The 25,150-nt window shown below is 46.6% G+C and overlaps 1 protein-coding gene across 2 annotated transcripts in view; it reads right to left on the bottom strand.

The window, feature by feature from the left end:
- ACACB (acetyl-CoA carboxylase beta) overlaps positions 1-25,150 on the bottom strand; it is a 1,895,698-nt gene that overhangs the window by 1,819,108 nt on the left and 51,440 nt on the right. For both annotated transcript variants that reach the window (XM_086943101.1, XM_086943102.1), the window contains exons 2-3: positions 22,701-22,839; positions 3,213-3,322 (exon numbers count right to left, since the gene is read on the bottom strand). In XM_086943101.1, coding sequence (XP_086799227.1) covers positions 3,213-3,322; positions 22,701-22,839 — 249 coding nt within the window. The remainder of the gene's footprint in view (positions 1-3,212; positions 3,323-22,700; positions 22,840-25,150) is intronic.

Raw genomic sequence — 25,150 nt, 5'->3', positions numbered from 1 at the left:
AGTAACATTTATGTATTGTCCTAAGAAATACAAGATCATTTTTTGAAAAATTTTCATGAGTGATTACTGGGACAAGCTACAATGCCTTAATTGTTTGTAAATGTAATACTTTACACAGGTAGTGCGTTTGGTATACTAGTGGAGTTTCCACCAGAGGTTGATCATCTCCTGCAGGAATGCCAGATGCACCTGGTGCCTGTCTAAGTATGCCAACACTTGTCTGATTTTTGGGGGGTTATTCAGCCCCCTGACATTCCATGTCATAAGTTTAACCTCCCCTAGCATTTATCCAGCATACACTGATCTTGCATGCGCGTCCTCCTTTGTATCTCAGCCAGTCGTACCTGCGTGACATAGGTGTCTACCTGCCTGTGCATAAAACACACTCAACAACCCGCAATCCCTCTCCCACTTTAGCATCCCAAACATGTCAAAGACACACCCAAGATAACAAAACATATAAAAGCATAACCAATATAGGGTATACCCTCATAGGGCGGCCTGATGCCTTAAATTCCACCAAAGCATGGGGTGGCTGGAAAGAACAGTGTGGGTAATTATCAATATATAGTTTAGCTTGAATCATCTACAATTGGGAATTTGTTTGTCCAACCATGCATCTTAAGCAGATACCCCTGCCTGAAGTAACAATAACAGAGACAAATAGTATACACTGATGACTACAACTCTATATATCATCTCCAAACAGTACCCCCGAAGAATCTAACATCGCTAACATTGTAACGGCGTCATACTGTTACCTATTACACCTTTAATCCTTTTACCTTCGATACAGCATAGAATTGGAGGTCCCCTCATTTACCACAGCTTCCGGCAAATACAGTCAGGAGATGAGTGCAATCAACCAACAGGTCAGACCACTAGGGTGGTACCTCGGCTGCCCAAGCAGTCATCAATACCATCTCATGTTGGCAGTCGCTACACTTTTGGTATCCAGGCCCTGATCTATTGCGACTGTGCAGGAGAGAGTGATCGCCTTGGGCTTGGCCTATTACGTTGCACATGTTTCACAAAATCTGTAGCTGCTCCGGGCATAGTAAAGATATTCGTCTTGCCGAGCGGGATACATCATCGCATAGGGAATGTCCACAGCACGCAGTTTCTTCTTGACTGTGGCAAACTCTCTGCGGGCCGCCTGGACCACCACAGTGAAATCTGGGAAAAAAGATACCTCATTCCATTGGTAGCTAGTATTCTGTGTTTTCCTTGCCAGTCGCAGAACAGTGTCGCGATCCCGGTAGTTTAAAAGCATGTTTATGATGGGGCACGGGGGTCTCCTGGCGGCGGTTTGGGGACAAGTGATCTATGCTCTCTCTCAATGATCAACACCTGGGAGAGATGCTCTGGGCCAAAAATGTCCTTTAGCATCGCCTCTATGTAATCTTCCAAGCGGCCAGTGCTGGTGCTTTCTGGAATCCCCATGATTCGCAAATTGTTGCACCAAGAGGGTGCTTCCAAGCTTCATTTTTCGCTCTTATGACCTCTAGAATCTTTTCCATGTCACAGCATTTACCCACTGTCTCATGAGACTCACCCTCTACTGAGAGATATTCACTGTTCTGCTGAGGTGCGCCCCCTGTTTATCCACCTTGGCAGCCATACTATCCATTCTCAGCGTGAGAGTATCTATCTTTCTGTCTATGGCCTGAAGGCTCAGCTGCATCTCCAGCAATGTGGATTCCAATAATGGTGTACTCGGCTGCCACACTTCCATTTCCATGTTTGAGTGCATCGCCGCAGAACGCGACGATCGGCGAGACTTGAAGTTTAATCTCGATTACTGTTTATCAGACTTGCCCATATTTGCATTTCCCACAGTACCGGTCGCAGGCAGGAGGGAAGAGTACCCTGCAACAGCAGTCCATTCTGTGTTCAGCCCCCTAAGGACAAACAAACCATTGGAGACCGCACCACACTCTCTGCACCCAGATCTCTGCTCCGCTACCTTCTCACGTTCCGGGGTCCCCTTGTATAGTTCAGTAGGCTCACTGAGTACGACAAGTGTTGGCTGCCTTGATTGCCTTCGCCTGATGTTGGAGGGGTAATGAAAAAGGGGGGTAATACCTCCAAGTGATCTAGGCCTCACGCCGATACTCGCTAGGCCTCAAGATGCTGCTGCGTAGTTTCACTGCCACCACTCGCAGAATCAATGATGTGGGGGGATCCAAGCCGATTTCCCTCGAAGTGCTCAGCTGCCCCATGATTCACAGCAGCTCTCTAATATGCCACCAGTATGCCTGAACGTCTTCGCACAGATTGGGAATGCAACCGTCCCAGCTGGTCCCAGACTATCACGGCTCCAACATCTCATCCGGGCCTTCCCAACATCTCCTCCCGACAGCACACACTACTGGACTGGTACGGGCCCTGAACCGGACTTCCACATGCCACTTACATGGGAACGGTGGCTAGAGCAAGTTCTCCCGTTTACACATTTCACTGTTTTGCCACACCGTAACCAGCAGCAGTGCTACACGGGAGGCACAGTAACTCCTACCATACCGCTTGCCAGACGCAGACAGCCGGGTGTCAGCTGCCACCTCCCAAGGTACGCTCTTACATTCCGCAGCTGCTGGTTTTAGTCCTACCGTGCAGCGAAGCAGGTTCCGCACAACTCGAATCCGGCACAGACTAGCACTTATGGCTAAGTTGAGATGACCGTTCTATACCGCCAGCGGGGCACAGTCTCTCAGTCTCCGCGATAGCACTCTTGGTCACCTACTTGTTTCACTTTGAGTTACAGCCCAGTGCCTTGCCGCTCTGTGTTCTCCATTGTTTTCTGCAATCCGCTCCTCCTTTTGAATCGCCTTGCCTTTCCTACCTATCTCTTCTTGATACCGATTTCTAGCACCGCTAATAAGTACCCATAGTGCAGATTAGTTACGTATTCCTTATGACGGCTGGCAGAGCTGCACTACAGTGCGGCCATCTTGCCGTGGGCACTCGAGCGCCCCCCACACATTTTATCTTTTTAAATTGTTCATTTTAATAACTAACAGTCAACGCACTGTACTATATTGCAATAAATTAACATGTCAACAAATCATTATATCAACATCGAACTGACACCCACAGCAGCCATCTTCATCCCTCTACTCAACAATCCTGTGGCAAAAGTATAGTATTTCATCCCTCTACTCAACAATCCTGTGGCAAAAGTATAGTATTTCATGTGAATAAAACAGTTGTACCTGTACTGGAATTCGTTTGGCTATGTCCACTATCAACTCCACATTTGCATAGTTGTTATTGTTGGATCCTCCAGGGACTGGTACGTAGTGATCAGCCATTTTGATGTATTCTAAATGGACAATTGTAAGGATGAGGTTTTGTTAAATACAAGAGGTTGTTAAACAAAACTGCTCAACAGGAATGATCAGTGGCTTCAGAAAACAACTCAGGGAAAGCATTTAAACCTCACAGACCCGCTAAAACAAGAGCATTATCAAGAGTTAGTATCACAGTCGTATCCCTGTGCCCACCCCAAGAATCTGGTTAAGTGGCAACTGATTCAGACTTGTAAGAGAATTCAAGAGTTAATGTTTACTGCTACACCGAACTGTGATTGTGCCAGTTATTTCAGCTGTGTATCATTCATATTCTATTTTTTTAAAACAAACTTTATTAGGTTTATAGTTCAACATAATCACTTTGCACACAGCATAGCATAGTTCCCTCCCTCCCCTGTACTCCCCATATATTCGCCCATGAATTCTTTGTTATCAACCCACGGTTCATTTCCATTGCATATTTGAAAACGGCAATCATTGGATTAGGAGAACTGCTCCCAGTGCTCGGTGTGTTCCATATAGAACCCTATTGCTTGCCCTAATGAGTCTAAACCTAAATCTTATTATGCCCCCCCCCCTCCCTCCAGGCATGTCACGTCCCGTGGATCGGTGTGTTCAGCAATGACTACTGATATTGCTCAGTGAGCGGTTTCCAACTCTAATCTAATGCGGGTTGATGCAGTTTTCATCCCAGTCTCACTCTTCTAATATCTGTTGAATGTGGTCAGGCAGTCGCTTCTACACTCTACAAAGGACCTATAGTGTGCTCGGGGTTCTCGGTTCTGTATCGTCGTCACTCCCGTCCTCTGGGTCCCTCAATCTCACTAGGTGTTCCTACGCTCTAGCTGCCTCAAGCGCTTTCTCACTCCCCGCTAGCTGTAGCCATATTGTTCCATCGCATTCTGCCCACTTGATAAAACCTCTCTTCCATCCATCTAAGCTCGAGGGCCCTCTAGCCTTCCAATGCATCGTAATTTCTCTCTTGGCCAACTTGCTGGTAATCTTGGTTCTAGCTGTGTGCGCAAACCAATGCAATATACAAGTCCATATCTCCAGCTCCAACTCTCTTTCAGTCACTTCCTTCAAGAGTGTAATTACATCAATCCAATAGCCAGTGAGGTATGCTCAGTTTAAGAAATAGAAGTGAAGCAACTGGAAGCGAGCAGGTACTTTTCCACGCTCGCTCTACTATCTCAGCCCAGGCCCTTTCCGGAATATCTTTTCCCACATCTATCTCCCATTTTTGCTTGAGTGCATCTAAGGGGGGCAGCTTCTCGAGTGTCATACGCTTATAGAGGCATGTAACCGCTTTAAACCTCCCAGTTGCAGTCTTCACATATTGGCATCCCAGCAATACCCTAGGTTCCGCCTGTCCCTCCTTCCAGTGCGCATGGATAGCCGCAGAGAGCGCAGCATGGAGTAAAAAGTCCCCACCTCTCAAGTCAAATCTTTCCTGTATATTATCAAAAGGCGGCATAATCCCATCTTCATATAAATCTCCAATAAAAGACAATCCCCTCTCATCCCAGTCACTCAGCTCCCGCCAAGATCCCCCATGAGGCAGGGCCTCGCACATAAGAGAGTGGTATATCAGGGGCATAAGGTACTTTCATGCCCGCTCTCTTAAAACTCTGCCTCCAGCATTACCTTTCTGTCTTAAGTTCCTCTGTTAAGGTCCCCAGCCGTATAGGAAGGTCTAATACTATTTGGGAGAGCTGCTGTATTTCCCGGGCAACCCCTCTTTCCCCTTCCGTACCTAGAAGTCTCATTGTCACTCTCTGTGCCAACCATTGCAATTGTGCAGCTAGGTAATAGGTTTCGAAGTCGGGCACTGCCCAACCTCCCTCCGGTTGCGGGAGCATCATCCCCTTCAAGGCAACTCGTCGCCTCCCAGTGCCCCATAAAAATCCTGTGAACAAGGATGCCAGCTGTCTAAATATACGCGCCTGTATCCAAATCAGTAGGGTCCCGAAATAATACAATAGTCGGGGAGGGCGACCATTTTAAGTAAAGACACCCGTCCAGCAACCAACAGTGGCAACCTTCCCCAGAAATCAATACTGCTCGCCAAGCCACGAACCGCTCTGACAATGTTACCCTCCATTATATCTGCTCTGGAGTGATATATCTGGACACCTAGATAAGGGAGGCACCTGCTTTCCCACCTCACTCCAGCTACATCTTGTATGTCGCTCCTACTTCCATCGATGGGGAAGAAACAGGACTTAGTCCAATTAACTCGGAGGCCAGACATCTCCCCTAATGCTTGCAATATTGCCTTTGCTCCCATTAATTCCCCTTCTGTATCGCCGAGGAACATTAGCAAGTCATCCGCATATAGGGTTATATAGTGTATTTGACCCTGCACCTATAATCCTCGATAATACTTCTCCATCCTGGCTTTCGCTGCGACAGGCTCCATAGACAACGCAAACTGCAGGGGGGGGACAGGGGGCATCCCTGTCTCGTGCCCCGGGTGACCTCGCATGCATCTGATATCACCTCTCCCATCCTGACCCGCACCGTAGAAGACTTGTAAAGTAAGGCCGTCCATGCTATGAAATCTTCCCCTAAGCCAAACCGGGTCATTACATGGAAGAGATAGGGCCATCACTGGGTCCTCTAGCGCCTCTGGGCGGAGTGGCAAGGTAGGTATCCGTGCTCCGGACCTCGACCAATGCATCCTGAGCAATACTGGATTATGATCCCATAACGTTCTGGTAAGATATTCGCTACCTTGCACACCGGCATGTACGTCCGGAGTACATAGCAACGCATCCAGGCAAACATGTAGATCATGCAGCGCCGAATAATAGGAATAGTCCCAGTCAACCAGGTGATGGGCTCTCTATGTGCCCACTAACCATCATCTGGTCTGCCAATGTCGCCGGGCTTCCGCTATTTTATGCGTGGGAGCATTAGGAAGCAGGGGGTGAGAACGATCCAACGTCACATCAGTTAATCAATTAAAATCCCCTCCCAACAATACTGTCCCAGTAAGATATGGCCCTAATTTTGTGGACAGCTGCGCAAAAAAAGCTGGCTGCTCTGTGTTGGGAGCGTAGATACTGCCCAATGTAATCTCTCGTCCATCTAGTTTCCCATGGATCACTGCAAACCTGCCCTCTGGGTCAATAAGCTGCTCCCCACACTAGAAAGGCACCCCCGCTTGCACCCAGATCAACACTCCCCACGCAAAAGTTGTATAATATAATTGCCAGCGCCGCTGTAACGCTGCCCCCTCCTGCGCCTGCAAATGTGTTTCCTGCAGCAAGGCGATATGAACACCTCGCCTCACCAAATATGCATGTAATTTCTGTCTGCGCCACATAGAGTAAATGCCCCGCACATTCCAGGATAGACACCTGAGGTCGCTGGTAAATCCCATTCCATCTGAGTCTGAAAAACCCACCTATACCCTAGAGTAGTGACATGCCTGGCCCTAATAGCCCCTAAATCTACTAAACAATCCCAACTACCCCGCCCCAGGACAGCTACCATCGAACTAGTTCCCATCCAAACCATATAAACAACACACTCAAAAAGCCTCTGACGAATTCAGAGGCTGTGGGAACTGTAACTGGCTCAATAATTCCTAGATATAGTCATCCGCCCCAAATCTTTTACCCCAATCCGGGGATATACATGTCTCTCTCCTGACGTAGCAACCACCGGCATCCGCTCCTCAGCCGTTAGAGAGGAGTCTGATTCCTGCCCAGCTGGGCCATCAGTGGTAGTGCGTTTCTCCTTCCTCTTCAGATGCAGAAGCGCGGGGCTGCGCCAACTCCACCACTGCCTGCAGCGCTGCTGCCCGCTGTCGGGCCGCCTGAGTAGTCGTGGACTTCTTCTGGGTTCTATTGCATGTGTGGCAACGTGTCTGCATATGTTTATTGGGTACTCATTCTCGCACCTTTTTCCCTGCCCCATTTCTCGAGGTTTCCTTTCCGTAGTTCTCCAGCCAATCCCATGCTTCTTGTGGAGAGTCCATATAATGAGTGTTCCCATCCAGGATAATACGCAACCGGGCTGGAAACATCAGGGAATATTGTAGGCTCACCTCTCGCAAAGCCTTTTTAATCGCCATTTAAGAGATCACGCCACCTCCATTCCATTCTAGGCCTTCCTCACTCTCTTGACGTTGAGCAGAGGGCACGTGCAATGTCGCTCCACCCAGCTTCACTAGCGATTTCAGGGCACTAATAGGGTCGCCTTCGTGCCTTCCAGTGGTAGGCTCAACGTTTCCCAGGCACTCAGCTGTATGTTCCTATGGCGAGTCGGTCATTCAGCCACCATGTGTGCATAGGCACATTCTGGGCCCCTTCTAGGTTGCAGCACAGGCCAGTGACCAATTCAGGCCCTGCAGTGATCAGGGGGGCCACCTCCAGGGCTTCTCAATTCGTCGCCACAGACTCCCACTCCCCGGGGGGCCCTCCAGCTTGTAGCCTCCGCTCCAGTACAAGATTCCCAGCTGGGCTTTCACTCGGTGGCGGTGGCCCCCCCCAGGGAAGCTCAGCCCACAGACCGCCACCGCTTTCCAGGGTCGGGGTCCTTCCTGGGGTGTTCAACACAATGTCTCAGGGTGCCCCATATACCTCTGGCTCACCACTACCAGGACAACAGTACTGGCAGTAAAGTCAAACAAGAGCCTCAGCTCTCCTACCAGGACTTCAGGAACTCCTGTAGGCATGTGGGTCTTCCTTTGTGGCCCAATGCGCACTTAATACGCCTCCAGCCGCTGCTTCTCCAGTGCGCCCCTCGTGTAGCAGGAAGTCGGGGGTGGGGGAGGCGCTTCAAGAACCGGCCGCCCGCTACTCCCCAGCAGCTCCTCACCCTATTAAATCGCAGCCTCTACATCCAAATCGTCGCACCTACACAGGGGCATCCACAGGGCAGTCCCCGCTCCAGACTTAGCGCTCAGGGACTAGCGATCACTACCACATTCGGGCCCGTCTTCTCTGTCGCCATTTTAGGACGTCGCTGCATCTCCGATCGGCTTCTTCGTCTCGGGCGGGTCCCAGCCAGATAGTCTCCCTCGATGCTGCCTGGTCCTGCCGCCGGTGCTCGGCTCGTCAAGGGGCTCAGATGTGCAAAATTCAGCCCCGGCTGTTCGTTTTAACAGGAGAATCGCGAGGCTAATGCAGAGCTCTCAGCTCACACGTCCGCCATCGCGGCTAGCCAAGCCACCGTATCATTCATATTCTATAAACATAGAATCACGGATAAGTTTAAAATACTTCTCAGGCACAAAAAAGTCGTCATGCAGTGTTATAGGCATGACATGAAAAACCTGAAGCCCCTCTTCTTTAAGCCCTTTGCTGCTAGGCCTTCCACCCCCCTGTCCAAATCCTTTTTTGGCTATTTGGGGTAGTTCACGCTTAGGCCCCTGTAACGTTTTGTCCACATAAGGTACCAACAACAAATTTTCGTGCTGTTCTTCCAACTTCAAGAGGATTCTAATAGGTAGCCAGGGTTTGTGGATTCCCCTGGAAGGAACCGAGAAATTGTCCAAGATATAGCCAATTTCTTTTTTGGGAAAAAAGTGCTGCAGAATAGACGTCTGTTTTTTTCCCCTGCGAAAGGTATCAACAAAGGAGTTGTGGTGCTAAAAATCACCATCTTCCCAGCCTTCAGAAACAGGCAGACTTCTGTCAGAAAACCAACATTTTCTACACAGTTTTGGCATTTTACTGGGACATTGCCTATTTTTCCTATTTTTGTGCTTTCAACCTCCTTCCAGTTAGTGGTAGAAATGGGTGAGAAAGCAATTATGGATCCCGGACAACTGTACATTTCTGAGAAGTAGACAAACTTGTAAATCCAGCAAGGGGTCATTTGTGTAGATCCTTCAAGGTTTTTCTATAGAAACTAACAAGTGAAATATAAAAATATTGAAATGGAGTTGAAAAAAACCAGCCATTTATGCCAATGTTTTCACCTGTAACTTCTTCTACGTATGGCAGATTATTTAAAGCAATATACAGTCACGACCACTGGACCCTTCTGGTTGCGGGATATATATAGGACTTGTAGGTTCACTAAGAACCTGAGGTACCCAGAGCCAATAACTGAGCAGTGTATTGCAATGGTTTATCATTATGTACCAGGTAGACAGCAATTAATTTGGTAAAATATAAAGAGTGACAAATAGGTACCAAAGAAACCTATATATTTGCAAAATGGGAACACAATATAGAGTAATATAGAGTTTAGAAGCAGTGGTTATTTGCACATCTCCGAAACTGTGGGTATCCATACAAGCATGTGAATTAGAGGACATTTTTCAAAATGACTTCTTTTTTACACATTCTTACATTTGGAAGGCAGAAATGCTAAGAAAGTCAATAGGTAATAACCCTTATTCTACTATTTGTGTTCCCTTAAGTCTCCTGATAAAAATGGTACCTCACTTGTTTGGTTAGGCCTAGTGCCTGCGTCAGGAAACATGCCCATCACGCAACGTGGACAGATCAAATTTTTCCAGTGAAAACTGACCTTTTTTTCCACAGTGCCCAGCTGTGGATATTGGACCCTAGCTCAGCTAGCACCTAGGGAAGCCTAGCAAATCTATAAATATACACCCAGGGGAATCCGGAATGGGGTGACTTGTATGGCTCTCACAAGGTTCTGTTATCCAGAATCCCTTGAAAACGTCATACTTTGTCAAAACAAAATAAAACATTTTACTTACATTTCTGTGCTGGAAATTTCTGGAATCTGCGGGGAGCCACAAACTTCCACCCACCCAGCATTCCCTAAAGTCTCCCGATAAAAATGGTACCTCACTTGTGTGGGTAGGCCTAATACCCGCAACAGGAAACAACCCAAAACGCAACGTCAACATCACATTTTTCCAGAGAAAACTGACCCTTTTTTCGCAATGTGCCTAGCTGCAGATTTTGGGCTCTAGCTCAACAGGCACCGAGGGAAACCTTTCAAACCTATACATTTTTTTAACTAGTCATCCAGGGGAATCCAGGATGGGGTGACTTGGAATCTAAGGGGATACAAACTTCCACCAACCCAGCATTCCCCCACGTCCCCCGTTAAAAAGGGTACTTCGCTTGTGTGGATAGGCCTAGTGCCCCCAACAGGAAATGGCCCAAAACTTACCATGGAGACTTCAAAATCATCGATTACAAAAAAAGCTCGTTTTGCAAGGAAGTCACCTGCGTTTTTGATCCCGGGCTTGGAAGCTATCAAGGGAAACCTACCAATCTCAGACACCTATGAAAACAAGACACCAGGGGAGTCCAGGTTGGTGTGACTTGTGTGGATTCTGCAACTTTTTCCTACACAGAATCCCCTGCAAACCAAGGCTGTATCTAACTGTTTTGGGGGGTGGGGGCATTAGCAGCCCCCCACTACGTATAATTGAAAAAAACATAATCCCTGGTGCATAATGGGCTTTCAACCCCCCGTGGGGGGGGGTGAGGGGGAGATAAGGGGCTATAGGCAAAAAGATTGTGGCAATTGTTTTTTGGGGGGTGGGGGCATTTGCATGCCGATTCTAGGCAGCACCCACCCCTATGTTTAAAAAACAATCTGTGGTGCCTAGTGGGCTTTCTGCCCCCCATCTGCCTCATGGGGGGGTAAAAAGACTGTGGCATTTTCTTGGGGGTGGGGACATTGGCATGCCCATTATAAGCAGCGCCCACTCCTGAACTTTGAAAAAATAAATCCCTGGCTTACTAGTTGGCTTTCTATTCCCCGCGGGGGCTGATTGAGGGCTACAGCCCCCAGTTGCCGGCCACAGGGAGGCAGAAAGCGTGACTATGCCAATTTGAATATGGGGAGAAAAGGCCATTGCCCAAGGGGCTGTTCCACCCTCCTTGGTGCCTAGTGGGTGGATCCCTGCTTGGGGATTGCCCTCCTGGGGTGATCCTCAAGCAGGGATCCACTAGGGAGGGCTATCTCTGGAAAGGAGAGAATCTCCCCTTTCCAACAATACCTCTCCCATGTGTTTCGGTGCTCGGTGGCGGAGATAGCCCTACGCGCACCAAAGCACTGAAACTGAAATGAATTGATGGCCTCATTTCAGTTTCAATGTGATGCATTGACGTCAGCGCACCATGCAGGTGATAGTCATTGCATTGAAGCAACAACAAAAATTGTAAGCAAAGTCCAGTGCACACAACGAGTGCGTGTGATATGATTGATCACAGACAAATGTCAAGGATGGAGTCGTACAAACGTGTTCTTTTTGTGTTGTTTTATTGGAGGGTGGGTGTTTGGAACAAGAAAACCAGCCGACACGTGTTTCGTCAAGAAGGGTGTTAACCTGTGACTCTTCAGGGCTGCAAACGGGTCGGGTACAAGTGGAGTAGGGGGACCGGTGATAATTCCAACCCGGTCCTAGTCGGGTTTGACTTGTCGGCTGGTTTTCTTGTTCCAACCACCCACCCTCCAATAAAACGACACAAAAAGAACACGTTTGTACGACTCCATCTTTGACATTTGTCTGTGATCAATCATATCACACGCACTCGTTGTGTGCACTGGACTTTGCTTTCATTTTACTACAAGGGAGGACTCTCGCCACCCTTGGTTCTCAGAGTTTAGGGTTTTCTCTGACCAAGTTGCACCAACCATAACCACAAATACTTTGACCTAACCACTACCTGTTGTGCGCCATCATACTTCGGAACACTCATAAACCCTTCGCTGAACTCTAACAAAAATTGTCTCAGGAGGTTGGGGAAGCTCTTTCCGACCTCCTGAGGCAAAAAAAGAAAATCCCTCTGCTGTAAACAACAGAGGGATTTAGTGCATGTGTGCTCATGACGGAATGACTCCGTCATAAGCACAGGATCACTTGTGCTCATGACGGAACCATGCCGTCAAGAGCATCCAGAAGGGTCAAGGTGCCATGTCTGTATTAGGCTATTCCTGGGGCAGCAGGATAAAAGACAAAGATGACCTGTCCAATCAATAAGCCAGTAAGCTACCCAGTGAGTGCGTTACCACATTATATAATGTAGCCCCTATCAGCCTCTAAGGAGCAGGCTTTAAAAAGCTTCCTAAAAAGGAGCATACTGCCTTGTTTATAGTACACCATCAAAGGAGGATGAGGATGTACAACTGCTGATGCGTCTGCGGGGACGGTCATGTAAAGCCAGTACTGGACATGTTTTATAATGTGGAGACAGAAAAAACACTTTGGGTACAAGGTCGTTCAACAGGGAAATGGTAAAATATCAGTGGGTCTTTATGGCCCTCTAGGGTGGCTCTGGACTAGTTAGAACACAACTGTCTTCCCTAGAGGAAATCTCAGAGGCCTCTTTGAATGTGAGCTGCGAGCAACTTGTTACTCGTTATTAGACCATGAAAAGCGGCTTATGAGCATGCCTAAGTCATATAAACAATGGAACCAGTGTACAATAGACTTATGCATTCAATATTTTAGTAATGAAAGAATGATCCATACTCCAAGGTGTGAATTAATGTAAGATGGTTTATTTATCTTGGTTCCAGGTAATGTGTTCCAATAGTAAGCTTCTAGGATAAGCTAGATGTTCAGCCCCACCAGGAGCAGCCTCCCTGCTGCTCAACCCATACTCGGACACTCACCGGCACCCAACATTCCAATGCATCACCATGCGCCAACATTCCACACAGCACACTTATACTGACTGAGCAGCAGGTATAACAGGTATTCAATACATTAAACTCAAATGACTATAGGCATCAGAAAGAGGCCCACAAGACATTATCGAAGGTAAACATAACTGTCTCTGGTATAAACAAAATTTTATGACTATTTTCCAGAGCCTACAGTGAAATCACATATAGGAAATACAACATCCAAACATAAAAAACGATGACAGAAGACAGGTAAAGTACAAGATAACTTGTTAAATGTACATGTAAAACATGATTTAACAAAAAAAAAGCAAAGCTGAAGCATCATAATCTACAGCAGAAAGTAAATTAAGGACTTCTCTGTGAGCTGAGCGAGAAGAAGCTTTCCACCATACACTGGTTTGTACCAGATTCAATTGCTTTGTTACATCACTGTGACTATGAGGTCAAGTTTCTGCCATCATTGCAGAAATCAGTGACACATACTTGTGCATGTTTCAAAATATCAACCTGCACTATTATAGACTCCGAATATAGGCTGCACACTACTGTCATGGTAAACATACCCAGAGGAGTACAGTTTTACTTTTGTAACTTCACATCTACTTACTTTGACTATGCTGTGCAAGTTGCTCTCGTTGAATAAACATTGTTGCAGGTCGATATATTAAAGTAAAATTTTTTTAATACTCCCCGTGCATACTGTTAGGGTTTGGCTCGGCTATAAAATCCAACAAACTCTAAAAATAGCAGTTTGGGGTAGTAGGCGTTTGCGATTCGCAAAAGCCGAAATTCGCCGAAATTCGGCGTTTGCGAAGGCGAATTTCGGCGTTTGCGAATCGCAAACGCCCCTTTGGTATGTAGGTGGCACTTACCAAAATAAGGAATCGCAAAATTGTGATTCCTTATTATGCTTATAGCATTTGAGGAATCGCAATTTTGCGATTCCTTAAATGCTATGTAGGGGTGCCTTAAAAATTGCGATTTTGGCCTAAGGAATCGCAAAATACCACCTACTTCAAGTAGATGGTATTTTACGATTTCCTTTAAAAATGCATTTTAAAAAAAAATTCAAAGTGCCATGTGGAGCACAGACATGCTCTTAGGGCATGTATGTGCGCCACATGTACTTACAAGCACATTCCATGGGTGCAACAGGTGTCCTTTGGACAGCCTGGCACCCTTGGAATTGCGATTCTCAAATTGCGATTTTCTATGGGCCTTTTGGCCCATAGGAATGAATGGGGCACTCATTCCTTAATTGCGATTCGCAATTTGCTAATCGCAAATAAGGAATGTTAGAGATTCGCAAAAAATTGCGAATTATTACCTACATTCCATTTTGCTATTCTCAAATAGCGATTCCTTAAAAATCACTATTTGAGAATGGCAAAATGGAAATTACCTACATATGCCCCTTTATTCATTCACTGTTATTTTGCTGGGCCATGAAAAAGACTTGGTTCAGCCACAGAACAAAAGACTTTACTGTTCTTGGGGGATCTGGTGAAGGACTCAGGTAAGCAGGCCAGTAAAAGTTCCAGAAGCTCACCAGTCAGCGTGGGTACCCCCTGACATGCTCTCGAGCAGGGCCCAGAGAGCTGTTATCTTTCTGGGGAATGTCAACAGCACGATTTCAACTGAACGCCGTAGTTCGCTACTCACTAAGATAGATTCCAAATTAGGGGAATTTGCGACCTCAGAGGCTGGCACAGTGGCTCAGGGTAGCTTGTTTGTGGATCAATTCATCCATGAATTGTGAAAGTTTGTCAATACGTTCACTTCCCTCGCAAAGCCCAGACATCTATAAAATAAGTTTTTAGATCCTCGTATTTTTGTCTGGCCAGTCGTGAAAGGGGGCGTTTGACCAGCCTCAATTTCCAGCAAGCCTCCAAAAGAGAGAACGACTATCACCACGGTCAGAGGAAGGACTCCTCTAAGTTTACATACTACTACCTGACAAGAGACTACCCCCGGGGCAGGGGTGCTCGAGTAGGTTTCAGAGGAAACGGCAACTTTACCAGCTCCCAATGTGAGAGTACAGAACCCAGAAGGGTTAAAGGTGGGGGGAGAGTGATGCAAATTTTCAGCAATTGGGAGGCTCTTTCCACAGATACGTGGGTTCTCCAGATGGTGAGAGGCTATCAGATAGAATTCAATGCTACCCAGACCCAAGCTTGCAAACCCAGGACCCTTTCCTTCTCCCTAGACCAAGCCAGATTGGTAGATTTAGAGGTGTCCCAACTACTACAGAAAGGGGCGATCAGTCTCCTTACACCCCAATGGTTTTCTGAACAATCTTTTCCTCGTGGAGAAGAGGGAACAGGGCCAGCATCCCGTCATCAATTTAGGGGAATTCAGTGAGTGGCTGGTCTACCGCTACTTCAAGATGGAAAGACATGGCTTGGTAGTTCGGGCTGGACTGTTCCCATGAGGCACAGGGTCAAGGCTGATTTGCATATAGCCATTGTCTGACCTAGGGTGGTGTGAAGTGCAAAAAAAACGATGGATTTAGGCCCAGATCTTTGAACTGGGGTGAATGTAAGACATTGTTCTGCATTCTGTCCATCAACTGTGTTTTTTGCAATTTTCACCCCGAGTGGGCTGGGTATGCTCAGAAGTGAGTCCCAGGCTCTCCACATCACTGGAGTCAAGCTATCCAGGCTGAAGAAGGCTGATAGCCAGAAACCGGTCCTTGGATGCTTGTTTCCGGTCTAGGAAAGACATGGCTTGGTAGTTCGGGCTGGACTGTTCCCATGAGGCACAGGGTCAAGGCTGATTTGCATATAGCCATTGTCTGACCTAGGGTGGTGTGGAGTGCAAAAAAACTATGGATTTAGGCCCAGATCTTTGTACTGGGGTGAATGTAAGACCTTGTTCTGCATTCTGTCCATTAACTGTGTTTTTTGCAACTTCAAGATGGAAGGCATTCATCTTGATTTGCATATGTATTTTAATGATCACTTTTCAGTCACATACAACAGTTCCCATGAGCACGGGGATTCGGTGGGGAAACAAAACAAAATTAATAGTCCTAAAATCCGGTCCAGCCAAAGTTGTAAGTCAGGGTTAAGCAGAGTTTCAGTCTTTGGCAATATCTTCAGTGTTCACATTTTCTTTCCGTCTTAGGTCTGGAAGGCTGATGCCACAGACACTCCTCAGAAAACAGGAGACTGCCCAGGTAAATGTTAGGAATAAAAATGAAATCTACTTTTTTTATGGAGGGCTTACTTCAGTTATTTCTTTCCTATGTTATTTCCTAAGACTATATTTAGCCACAGTCACTCTGTCCTGTTACCAGTATACACCCATTTTTATACACCCATGTCCTTACTTCTCTTCTTTTCATTAGACTACTACCTTAGGCTTATTTTATAGGGTTCTCCTATTACTGTTCTCCCTCTCTCTTGGGTGACTTGTTCCCTTCTCCAACACCAGTGCGCATAAACATTGTAGTGGCCCCCTCCTTTAATACCCCCATTCGGGTTTTAGTTCAAAACTTTTGAAATATAGCAGATAGAGGAAAAACAAAATGAAATTCCATCAAAAGCACCAGCCCAAACTTTGTTCCACTACCAATCGTTCCTAGTTACTCACCTGGGCAGCCACAACCTTCCTGAGCTGTGGTGAGTCGGCATCCATCTGTGGCATCCACCATTCTTCCGACCAGGCATCTTCTTCCTCCAATTCGCCAAAAGGGTCCTCACTTCTTTGGGTGGGGAGGGTCATCGTCTGGGCGAGTGCTCTCTTGGCGGGACCTCCTCTACCACGAGTCACAAAACTCCCACTTCTCCTCCACTAGCATGGCGGGGCTTTCTCTGTCTCCTCTTGTCTGAATCTGGTCTCCGTTTTCTCTTCATGTCCTCTAGCTCGGGCCTCTCTCTTGCTCGCGGCTTTTTCTATTTTCTGCTCCGCTCCTCCTGTATGCAGTAGCAAGTCTTTCATTTTCTTTTTTCTGTCCGCCTCTGCCCTTTCCCCTCCGTTCTCTCTAACCCATGTCCGTTATCTCTATCAAAGTTCCTGGGGATGTTGTGATGAGCTGCAGAGGGAGCTGCGATCCTGTTCCCGGGAAAGTAGGAATGAACGTTCCCAGGCCTTTCACAGAAACCTTAAAGAAAACTCTTTGCAACAGGTAATTTAAACTAGGGTGGTTGGTGCGTAAACGTAGAAAGGTGAAAAGCGACCTATAAATCTTTAATGGTGCCTACTGCAAAGCCTTGAAGAGCAGAAGACCAAACAAATAAAAAAACATCCAACAGCTTAGCCAACGTAATGTCAGTCCAGTGGATGCGACACCAGGCCACAAACTTATCTCCACAGCCCGACATAAATAGACTTTGCAGAAGGGTGCCCGGCAGCCTGAATGACATTCACAACTTCCGCTGGCAAAACAAATCTCTTTGTATGGAGGTGCAAATTAAGCAGGTTCAGGTGGAGAATCAGGTCTCGCTGCTGCTGCTTCAGGAAATGGTATTCTATGGCCTCATTAATGGCCACTAGGACGACTTGCGTCCAGTCGTCCCTGATTTTCTTTAAACTATTGGTAAATGAAGCAGTGCTTGAAAGGCATAAAGGAGTCCTGAGACTAGGTAAAATTAATCTCTTAGGGGCAGTCTTTGCAGGAACATATATGTGCAAATGTTTGAATACTGCACATTAGGCAATGGCAAAAAGATCTAACCACGGGACTCCCCATGTTGGGAGATGCCGGGTACCACCGCAGGGTGCAGTCGCCTTTCGTAATCTGCCAGGTATTGCTGTCGGAGCCTGTCCACCCTGGTGTACATAGATCCCACCAGGGTCACAATCCAGCAGATGGCCAGACAGTTCAACTGCTTCCAAAGGTGCAATGCCTTTTGTCACAGGACCAAGGACCCAATGCTAGGTCTGGGTGGTAAACTCCACTCCACTCCACGGGCAGAGTTCACAGAGTTTTGCCACTCCGCTTGCAGCGCGGAGTTTGGCAAAAACTCCGCCAACCGATGGCAGAGCGGAGTCTACAGATGCACTCACCCCAACTTTACAAGTTTTTTTTACATCTGTTGCTTCAGACTTACACAACTGTTGTCACATCTTCTCGGCTGCCTTCGGGGTGAAGCTTCCCTCCTCCACAAGATCCGTACTCCGATTGTTCCGTGAGCAGAAGTGTAGAGCGTGAGACAATACAGAGGCACTGAGCAGAAAGCCCAGATAATCCGCAGAACTGGAGACTCTGAATCAAGACCTGAACAAGGACCTACGGGCCTAGGAGAGGCTGCAATCCTATCTGCCAAGAGACAAAGTCCGGGAAACGAACAGACTGAAAAACCTCAGAGGCCGTATCCCACTAGCAGCCCTGTCTAAGAAAGGCCACTCTCAATTCTCAGTACTCCGCAAATACTGGTCCTAGCCAGAGACCCTAGCGATCCACTGGATCCTGAAAAGGCGCAAATCTGCAGGAAGCTTTGTCATGCTGCAGGACCTTGCGCTGCCTCTACCCAGTTCTCCGTCCTCCTGTTCCCTAGGGGCCTAGAGATTACTGCTGCTGCCGACTTACAGTCCAAGTTTCTTCGGGGTTGAGTGAGCGAGAGCAGACTGCTGGGATTTGGAGGGGTCTCGCCTTTGGGACCTTATAAGAGGGGCCGTGCATCATAGCAGCAAGTAGTTTCAGAGAAATGAGCATGCAGAAGGCGGCTGGCTACCTTGTAGTCAAGAGACAGAAGCTCAAAAATGATGGCCAGCTGCGGTCATCAGAGGAAGGAGCATGTAAAAAGTGGCTAGCAACAGGTGTGTGACAAAGGAACGCACAGGAGGACTACTTCAGTGAAGAATAGTGTGTATGGCCGGGCATCAGAGCAGCGACTAGTATCAGAGGAGGGCAAGAGCAGAAGGTGGCCAGTAGGTGTCACAGGAACGCACGTGCAGAATCTAGTTTCAAGTGGGTTTCAGATGAAGCCAGGCAACCGTAAAGGCAAAACTGCATTGTAGCAGCGAGTAGATTCAAAGGAAGACGAGCGCAGAAGGTAGTCTGCTATAAGAGTCAGAGGAAGGTATGTGCAGAAAGTCTCCTGCAATGAGCAGAGCAAGTGGGCAAAAGCGGGTGTGAGGAAAACGTGCTTGTGATGTCCTCTAGTAAGGGGGACAAGGAGCTATGCGCCACAGCATTGAGTGGAGTCAGAGGCATTCCACGTCAGGGGAAGGCAGGCGCCAAAGGTGTTCAGGAGTGAAGGATTTCAGCGCTGTGACTCGTCAGGCAGCCGTGTCAGAGCTACGACTGTGCCAGAGGTGGCAAAGGAAGAAGCGTGCAAAAAGAGGCCAGCGTCTAGTGTCTGAGGAGGACACGTACAGGAGGCAGCCAGTAGTGGGTGCCAGAGGAAAGATACTGAAGATTACCGAAAGTGGAGGAAGCACGTGCAAATCGTGGCCGCACTCATCCAAAGATACATAATGTCAGACGTGAGCCCTTGGGTCAGCAGGGACGGACCCCTTGTAGGCTGGCCAGCGTAGTCTGCATACAAGGCGCAAGAGTTCAGGAACAGCAGTACCAGCAGAGTCCCCTTTCTTCATGTAGGACCTGCTACCACCAAGACGAGGGTCTCACGCTGGAGCTGTGCCACAACGGAGCAGCCGTCTCCACAGGACGGAATAATGGATGGACCCACAAGGAGTACGACGATAGGGGAGAGAGAGCCCACTTTGCTCAGGGCCCTGCACACTTTTGAGAATGAGAAAGGTCTCACACAGTGAGAGTTCAGTAGCACTCGGGAAGCGCACCCTCCTTGGCACAGGATACACTACACTCAAGACACGGAGTCCACGAGGATGAGTTCAGGAGCAAAAGAACTCCCCAGGAGCCGAGCGCGCGGCAGCTTGAAGAAGGGAAGCTCGCGAGGGAAGGGCGGCAGCAACTGCGCAATCAGATGGCTCACAGGAGGTGGAAGACCCCGGCACGTGCTCGGTCCTTAAGGTTGTAGCGTCAACTACACTTGATGCTGCCGGACCCTCAGAAGCAACGCCTGCACGGAACTGCCACAAAGGACACTGCATTAACTGCCAACTCACTGCACACTGCTCGCACTTTCACAGCCGCCCTTACGTCCCGGGGGAACCGCCGAACACAGACAGATGCCTAAAATCACACGCCATCACATGCCACACATAGATACATCCCACTAGCATTAAGCAGAAGCAATAATTAGGCAGCAAGGAGCACCACATAGCCATCATGCACACATGTATTGTACATAGGCATAGACAGTACCCTTCCTTTATGGCAAAAACTTGTCTGGTCAGCTCCCGCTCTGCTTACCCCTCAGATTGCCCCTTCTTCTCCCCATTCGCCCTCACCTTGGTTAAGTCTATCCCTGACACCACTAGCGACAGCCAGTCTTCGTCCATGGGTGCAGCTTTGGATACACAGTAAGCTGCGGATCACGTGACAGAGGCTGTTCACCCAGTGCGCATGTCCAATCCGCCCCCTGGTAGTCCGGAAGTAAAGAATAGAGATGCTTTACTGCGGATAGAGAGTTGAGCATCCTTGCAGGGGACGGAGAGAAATCGAAACTGCTGGCAGTACTAAAGTTGCATGCAGCGGTCGAAGTGCATCAATAAAAGTATACGCACTGTGATGCTGCAAACAGTGGGTGCGCAGTGAGTGTGCGTGTTCATATGCAAGGCTTAAACAAGCTCGTGCGGCAGCAGGAGGAGGAGGAGGCGGGGCAGCAGGGGGGAGGAGGAGGGCCCACACTTGCGGGAGCGATAATTGCTGCCAAATGGTGGTGCACGCTCCCGCAAGTAGATCACCTCACTTGCACGCATTGCCATTGATGGCAATGGAACGCGTGCACGTTTTTGGCTAAGAAGCCAAAGCGATCAGAAAAGGTCTTTTTGCCTATGCAGCGCATGCGCGCTGCGTAGGCGAGACCTAAAAATACATTTTGAATCAAGAAGTTGACTCTCCACTGAACAGTGTACACCAGGACCCCAAAGCCACATGGGGCTTCTAAATTTATTACAGAGGCAGTCCTGGGATAGGAATAAAGATTCCCAAACCTTCCAGCTAGTCCAATCGGAAGCTTCCTAAATATTCCTCAGACTCCTTATCAAGTGAAGGCTGACTGAGAGGGCCAAAAACTCTTGAGATTGAGACTCAGAAAAGTTATTTGTTTTTGCTTTTCCCTTTCAACAGTCCACTAAATCCAAAGCAGCTGAGCATGTCCTGACTGCTGCCACAAACGTGTCTATCTTTTCGAAGGTGTTCATGGTTTGGGGTGGAGTAAGAGAAATCGCATGTCCTCTTACATCACTTGAATTTAATTTCTTTTCCGAAGGGGTACAGATTTCAATGAGAGCTGTAATATTGTGTTCTTGGAGACACATGGGTCAATAGTAACGTTAGGCGCAGGGGCCTATCAAATGGATCCCGGGGGGATATCCTTGCCAGGCTCAATGACAAGTTGAGGCCATCTCAGCACTATAGAAAAGGGGAAGTTGCACGGCAATGTACAAAAGTCTCCGACTCATGCTTGGCTATGCAACAAAGGAGTCCGCAAAGGCTATGAAGGTGTACTGTTTTACATAATTACTATTAACATAAGGTACTGTATGACTAACTTATTTTTGTTTTGATTTCATGGTGTTGGAAAATAATAAAAATATTTTTTTTTAAATAGTAACTTTAGGCTTTTGGCAAGAATGGTGGACTCAGTCAGTGGCGTAACAGAGTGATGGCAGGTCTCATCTGGAAGAGAAGATCAGTTAAAAGAAGGGCGAATAAGGAGGCTGATCATTAAGGATGAAGGGCCGGTAGTCCCCACAAACATTCTACCCAATAGGTAACACAGGAATCGAAGGGACGTGTACCGGATGTAATTATCTACAGTCAGGAATAGTACTTTCCCATTTAAAGTTTTACTACACTTGGTGAAGGAACGATTTTCTGATGCCAGCAGAGGGTCGAACAGTTGCCAGAAGGGAATTTCCAGTGACAGGGGTGATGCGCTTGCAACCTTTACAAAAGTGCTGGCACATGCTGAGATAAGCTCCACTAGCTGGCCTGGCACCTTGTGGGCATACACTGGATTACACCCATGTGTAACTATAAGATGATGCAATACAGTGCAGTGCCGCTTCATGAGCATTCCTATGCCTACAAGTATTACGTAATTAACACATTCTCGTGATATTTTATATACATACCTCTGATGATAACCAAAGCTCACCAGGTGTGCCATACAATATATTAATATCATGGCAGCGCTATGTCACGGCTCTGGTCTTTAAGCGATCTACTTAGGGGTGCCTGAGAGGAATTCCACCGTTTTTTGGTAACTCAGCGGAATTCATTCACCAGCTCTGTCCAGGCCTACCCAACGCTGCCCTGTGTGTTGCAGTACCACATGGCAGTGGTATTGTCTACAAAACGCTGTACCAGCTTCCGCTTGATGGACGGTAGGAGGCCTTCAAAGAGACTTCCAAGAAAATCTACCATTTCAAAACATCATTTTCCTGGGTCGCTCCTCATGGGATGCATGAATCCTGCATGCCTGATCTAAGACAACCATGTGTAACAGGCTGGACTCTTGAATTTCAAGGATTCAGGATCACTCATTGCTATGTCATTTCTTAAGCACAAGTGCTTTCAAGTGACCTAACAAAAACATAGAGCTTTATTTCTTTAGATGTTTCATATATTGTTTGATTTAACAGTAGTACTACAATTACCTGGAAAGGACAAAGTGAACTGAAAATGTGCACTTTTTATTTTTTTAACTCTTTGGTCCTGTATAGGACATGCACATAAACCATAGACATATAGCACAATGTGCTTACCTGCATTGGCTTTAAGGTCCTCTGGTGTAACCATGACAACAAACCTAATAGCTCTTTCATTTCTAAACATTTCATAGGCCCATCGGCGGATGGACCTCATGCACTTAACTGCAGCAATTCCATTGTTGGCAATGAGAACCTGCATAAAAATAAATAAAAAAATAGTAAAGAAAGAAACAAAGTTTAAAGTGATGCGATAGTTAGGTGAAAATGTCAGTTTAAACGTAACATTTGAAACTACAAAACTAACCACTGAATTTCATCCCAATTATTTTCACTGAATTTCATCCTAATTATTTTAAGTACCTATAACTCGTACCCTTCAACTGTATATGACCTCATATATTAAATCACTCATTACATGTTCTGTGAAATCACTGATAATCACCGACCTCAGAAATGACTTCACTGATGACAATACTGTACATGTTAGGGGTGCAGGTTGAAGTTACTTTACATAAATAGAACTAGTGAATTTCAGTGTCTTTTTAAAGATGAAAATGCTACATTTAGACTAACATTTTCACCTAAGGAGAACGTCGTTTTATCCTTTGGATTTTTCAGTGACAAAAAATAAATATATACCTTTTATGCAGCATTTGTTGATCTTAAGTCTGCTTTTGATCTAGTGCCCCGCAATAAACTTTGGGACACTCTCAATAAAGCTGGGAGGCCCGCTGAGATCCTTTCATTCATCATTAAACTATATGATTCTACCTATGCCCAAGTTAGGTGAGGCCAACAGGGGGAGACAACAGAACGTTTTCCGGTGAACAAGGGAGTGCAGCAGGCGATGTGTTAGCCCCTACCTTCTTCTCTTTGTTCATCAACAATGTTGTGTCATATTACTCGGATTATCCCACGGACACTCCTACTCTCGCTGGCTCGAGGGTTCCTTCATTAATGTTTGCCGACAATACTTTAATTCTGTCTAAAACACAAGTTGGTCTGCAAAGAGCCCTTGACCGATTTAGCCATTTTTGTAATGACCATGATCTTGTGGTCAATGTTGACAAGACCAAGTTCATGGTCTTGCACAAAAATAAAACAGTGAAAGCCAGTGTAGAAATGAACAATGCGTCCCTCGAACAAACTAACTGAGGTACTTATTTAGGGGTTACAATGGGCAAAAGATTGAATTGGAAGCCACATATGGATTTGCTGGTCTTACAGCACAACCAATTAGCAGGGTCCTCCTGAAAGAACACTGCCTATCCCAAACCAAACTAGTAGCTCCGGTTTTGGCCATCTACCAAGGGAAGGTTAAAGCCTCAAAAATCTATGGAGCTGAACTCTGGGGATTCGAAAAGTAAGTTTCTCTAGTCCAAGCACAGAATATGCTTTTGAGGGCACTGACTGGTCTTCCGCCGTTGACAGCACTTAGACCGTTATTGTTGGATCTTGGGTGTATTTCCTTTGAGGAGGCAGAGGGTTATAGACCTCTTGCCTATTGGCAACGGCTCTGGACCACCCCGGAGCTAGCACCCTACGCGCAAGCTCTTAAGTATATTAGAGATGCTGATTAATCCAGTAAAATCCCAATGGTTACATAGGATTAAGGCTATTTTATCGGATATGGATCTCAACCACTTGTGGTTGGACCCAGAAGGGAATTCTTTCACCTCAAAAACAGAACTTAAAGCCTTATACAGGGATATGGTCTGGCAGAAGTTTCTTTCTCAGGTGAATGGTGATTCTTTAACAAGCCTCTTTCTGGCCCATAAAATCGAATATAGATTGGAGGCTTATTGGGACACCATTATCAGTTTTGGTGATAGGAAGCTCTACCACCAATTTAGAGTGGGAAGCCTCCCCATAAAATCGTTTACAAAAAAGTGGGGGACTGAGCAAGATATATACTGTCACTCGTGTTTGTGTTGAAGAGACCCTGCTGCATATTCTCTTTGTTTGCCCTGCATACAAGGCACCTCGCCATAAATGGCTTAAACCAGTTTGTGCCAAAATAGGAACAAGATCGTGCCAAAATGCTTTGTGCATTTTAAAATCCGATACCAGTGAAGTCATAGCTATTGCTATGGCCAAATTTTGGAGGTGGACGTGGGCCAAAAGAAGGAACAGGATGCAGGGCATTATGTGATTATGTAACTACCTGACTATGTTACCATGTAATAGATGTCAATGAGCTGTGGTGTTTTAGTATTCTCTCATTTAAATTTCTCAGTAAGCATACAAGATTGCGAACTTTTTGATACATGTAATTATGGTTTTACCTTTCTTTTACGGATTTTATCTATTTTATGACAAAAGTTTTATCATATGTACTACCAGTTTGATATGTTTAACTGAATTCTATCGAGTTTTATCTCGTGATAATCTAATTGTTTTAATAAGCCATTCTTGGTTTTTTTATTTTGTTGTTGTGTATATGTGTCTTTTATGATTGCTTATAATCGAATAAAGACTAATTAATTTGATATATATATATATAT

This window comes from Lissotriton vulgaris, chromosome 11 (assembly GCF_964263255.1).
Source record: "Lissotriton vulgaris chromosome 11, aLisVul1.2, whole genome shotgun sequence".
In the NCBI taxonomy this organism is placed as follows: Eukaryota; Metazoa; Chordata; class Amphibia; order Caudata; family Salamandridae; genus Lissotriton; species Lissotriton vulgaris.
Note: the sequence above shows the minus strand (reverse complement) of the source record. Positions and strands in the feature narration are given on the sequence as shown.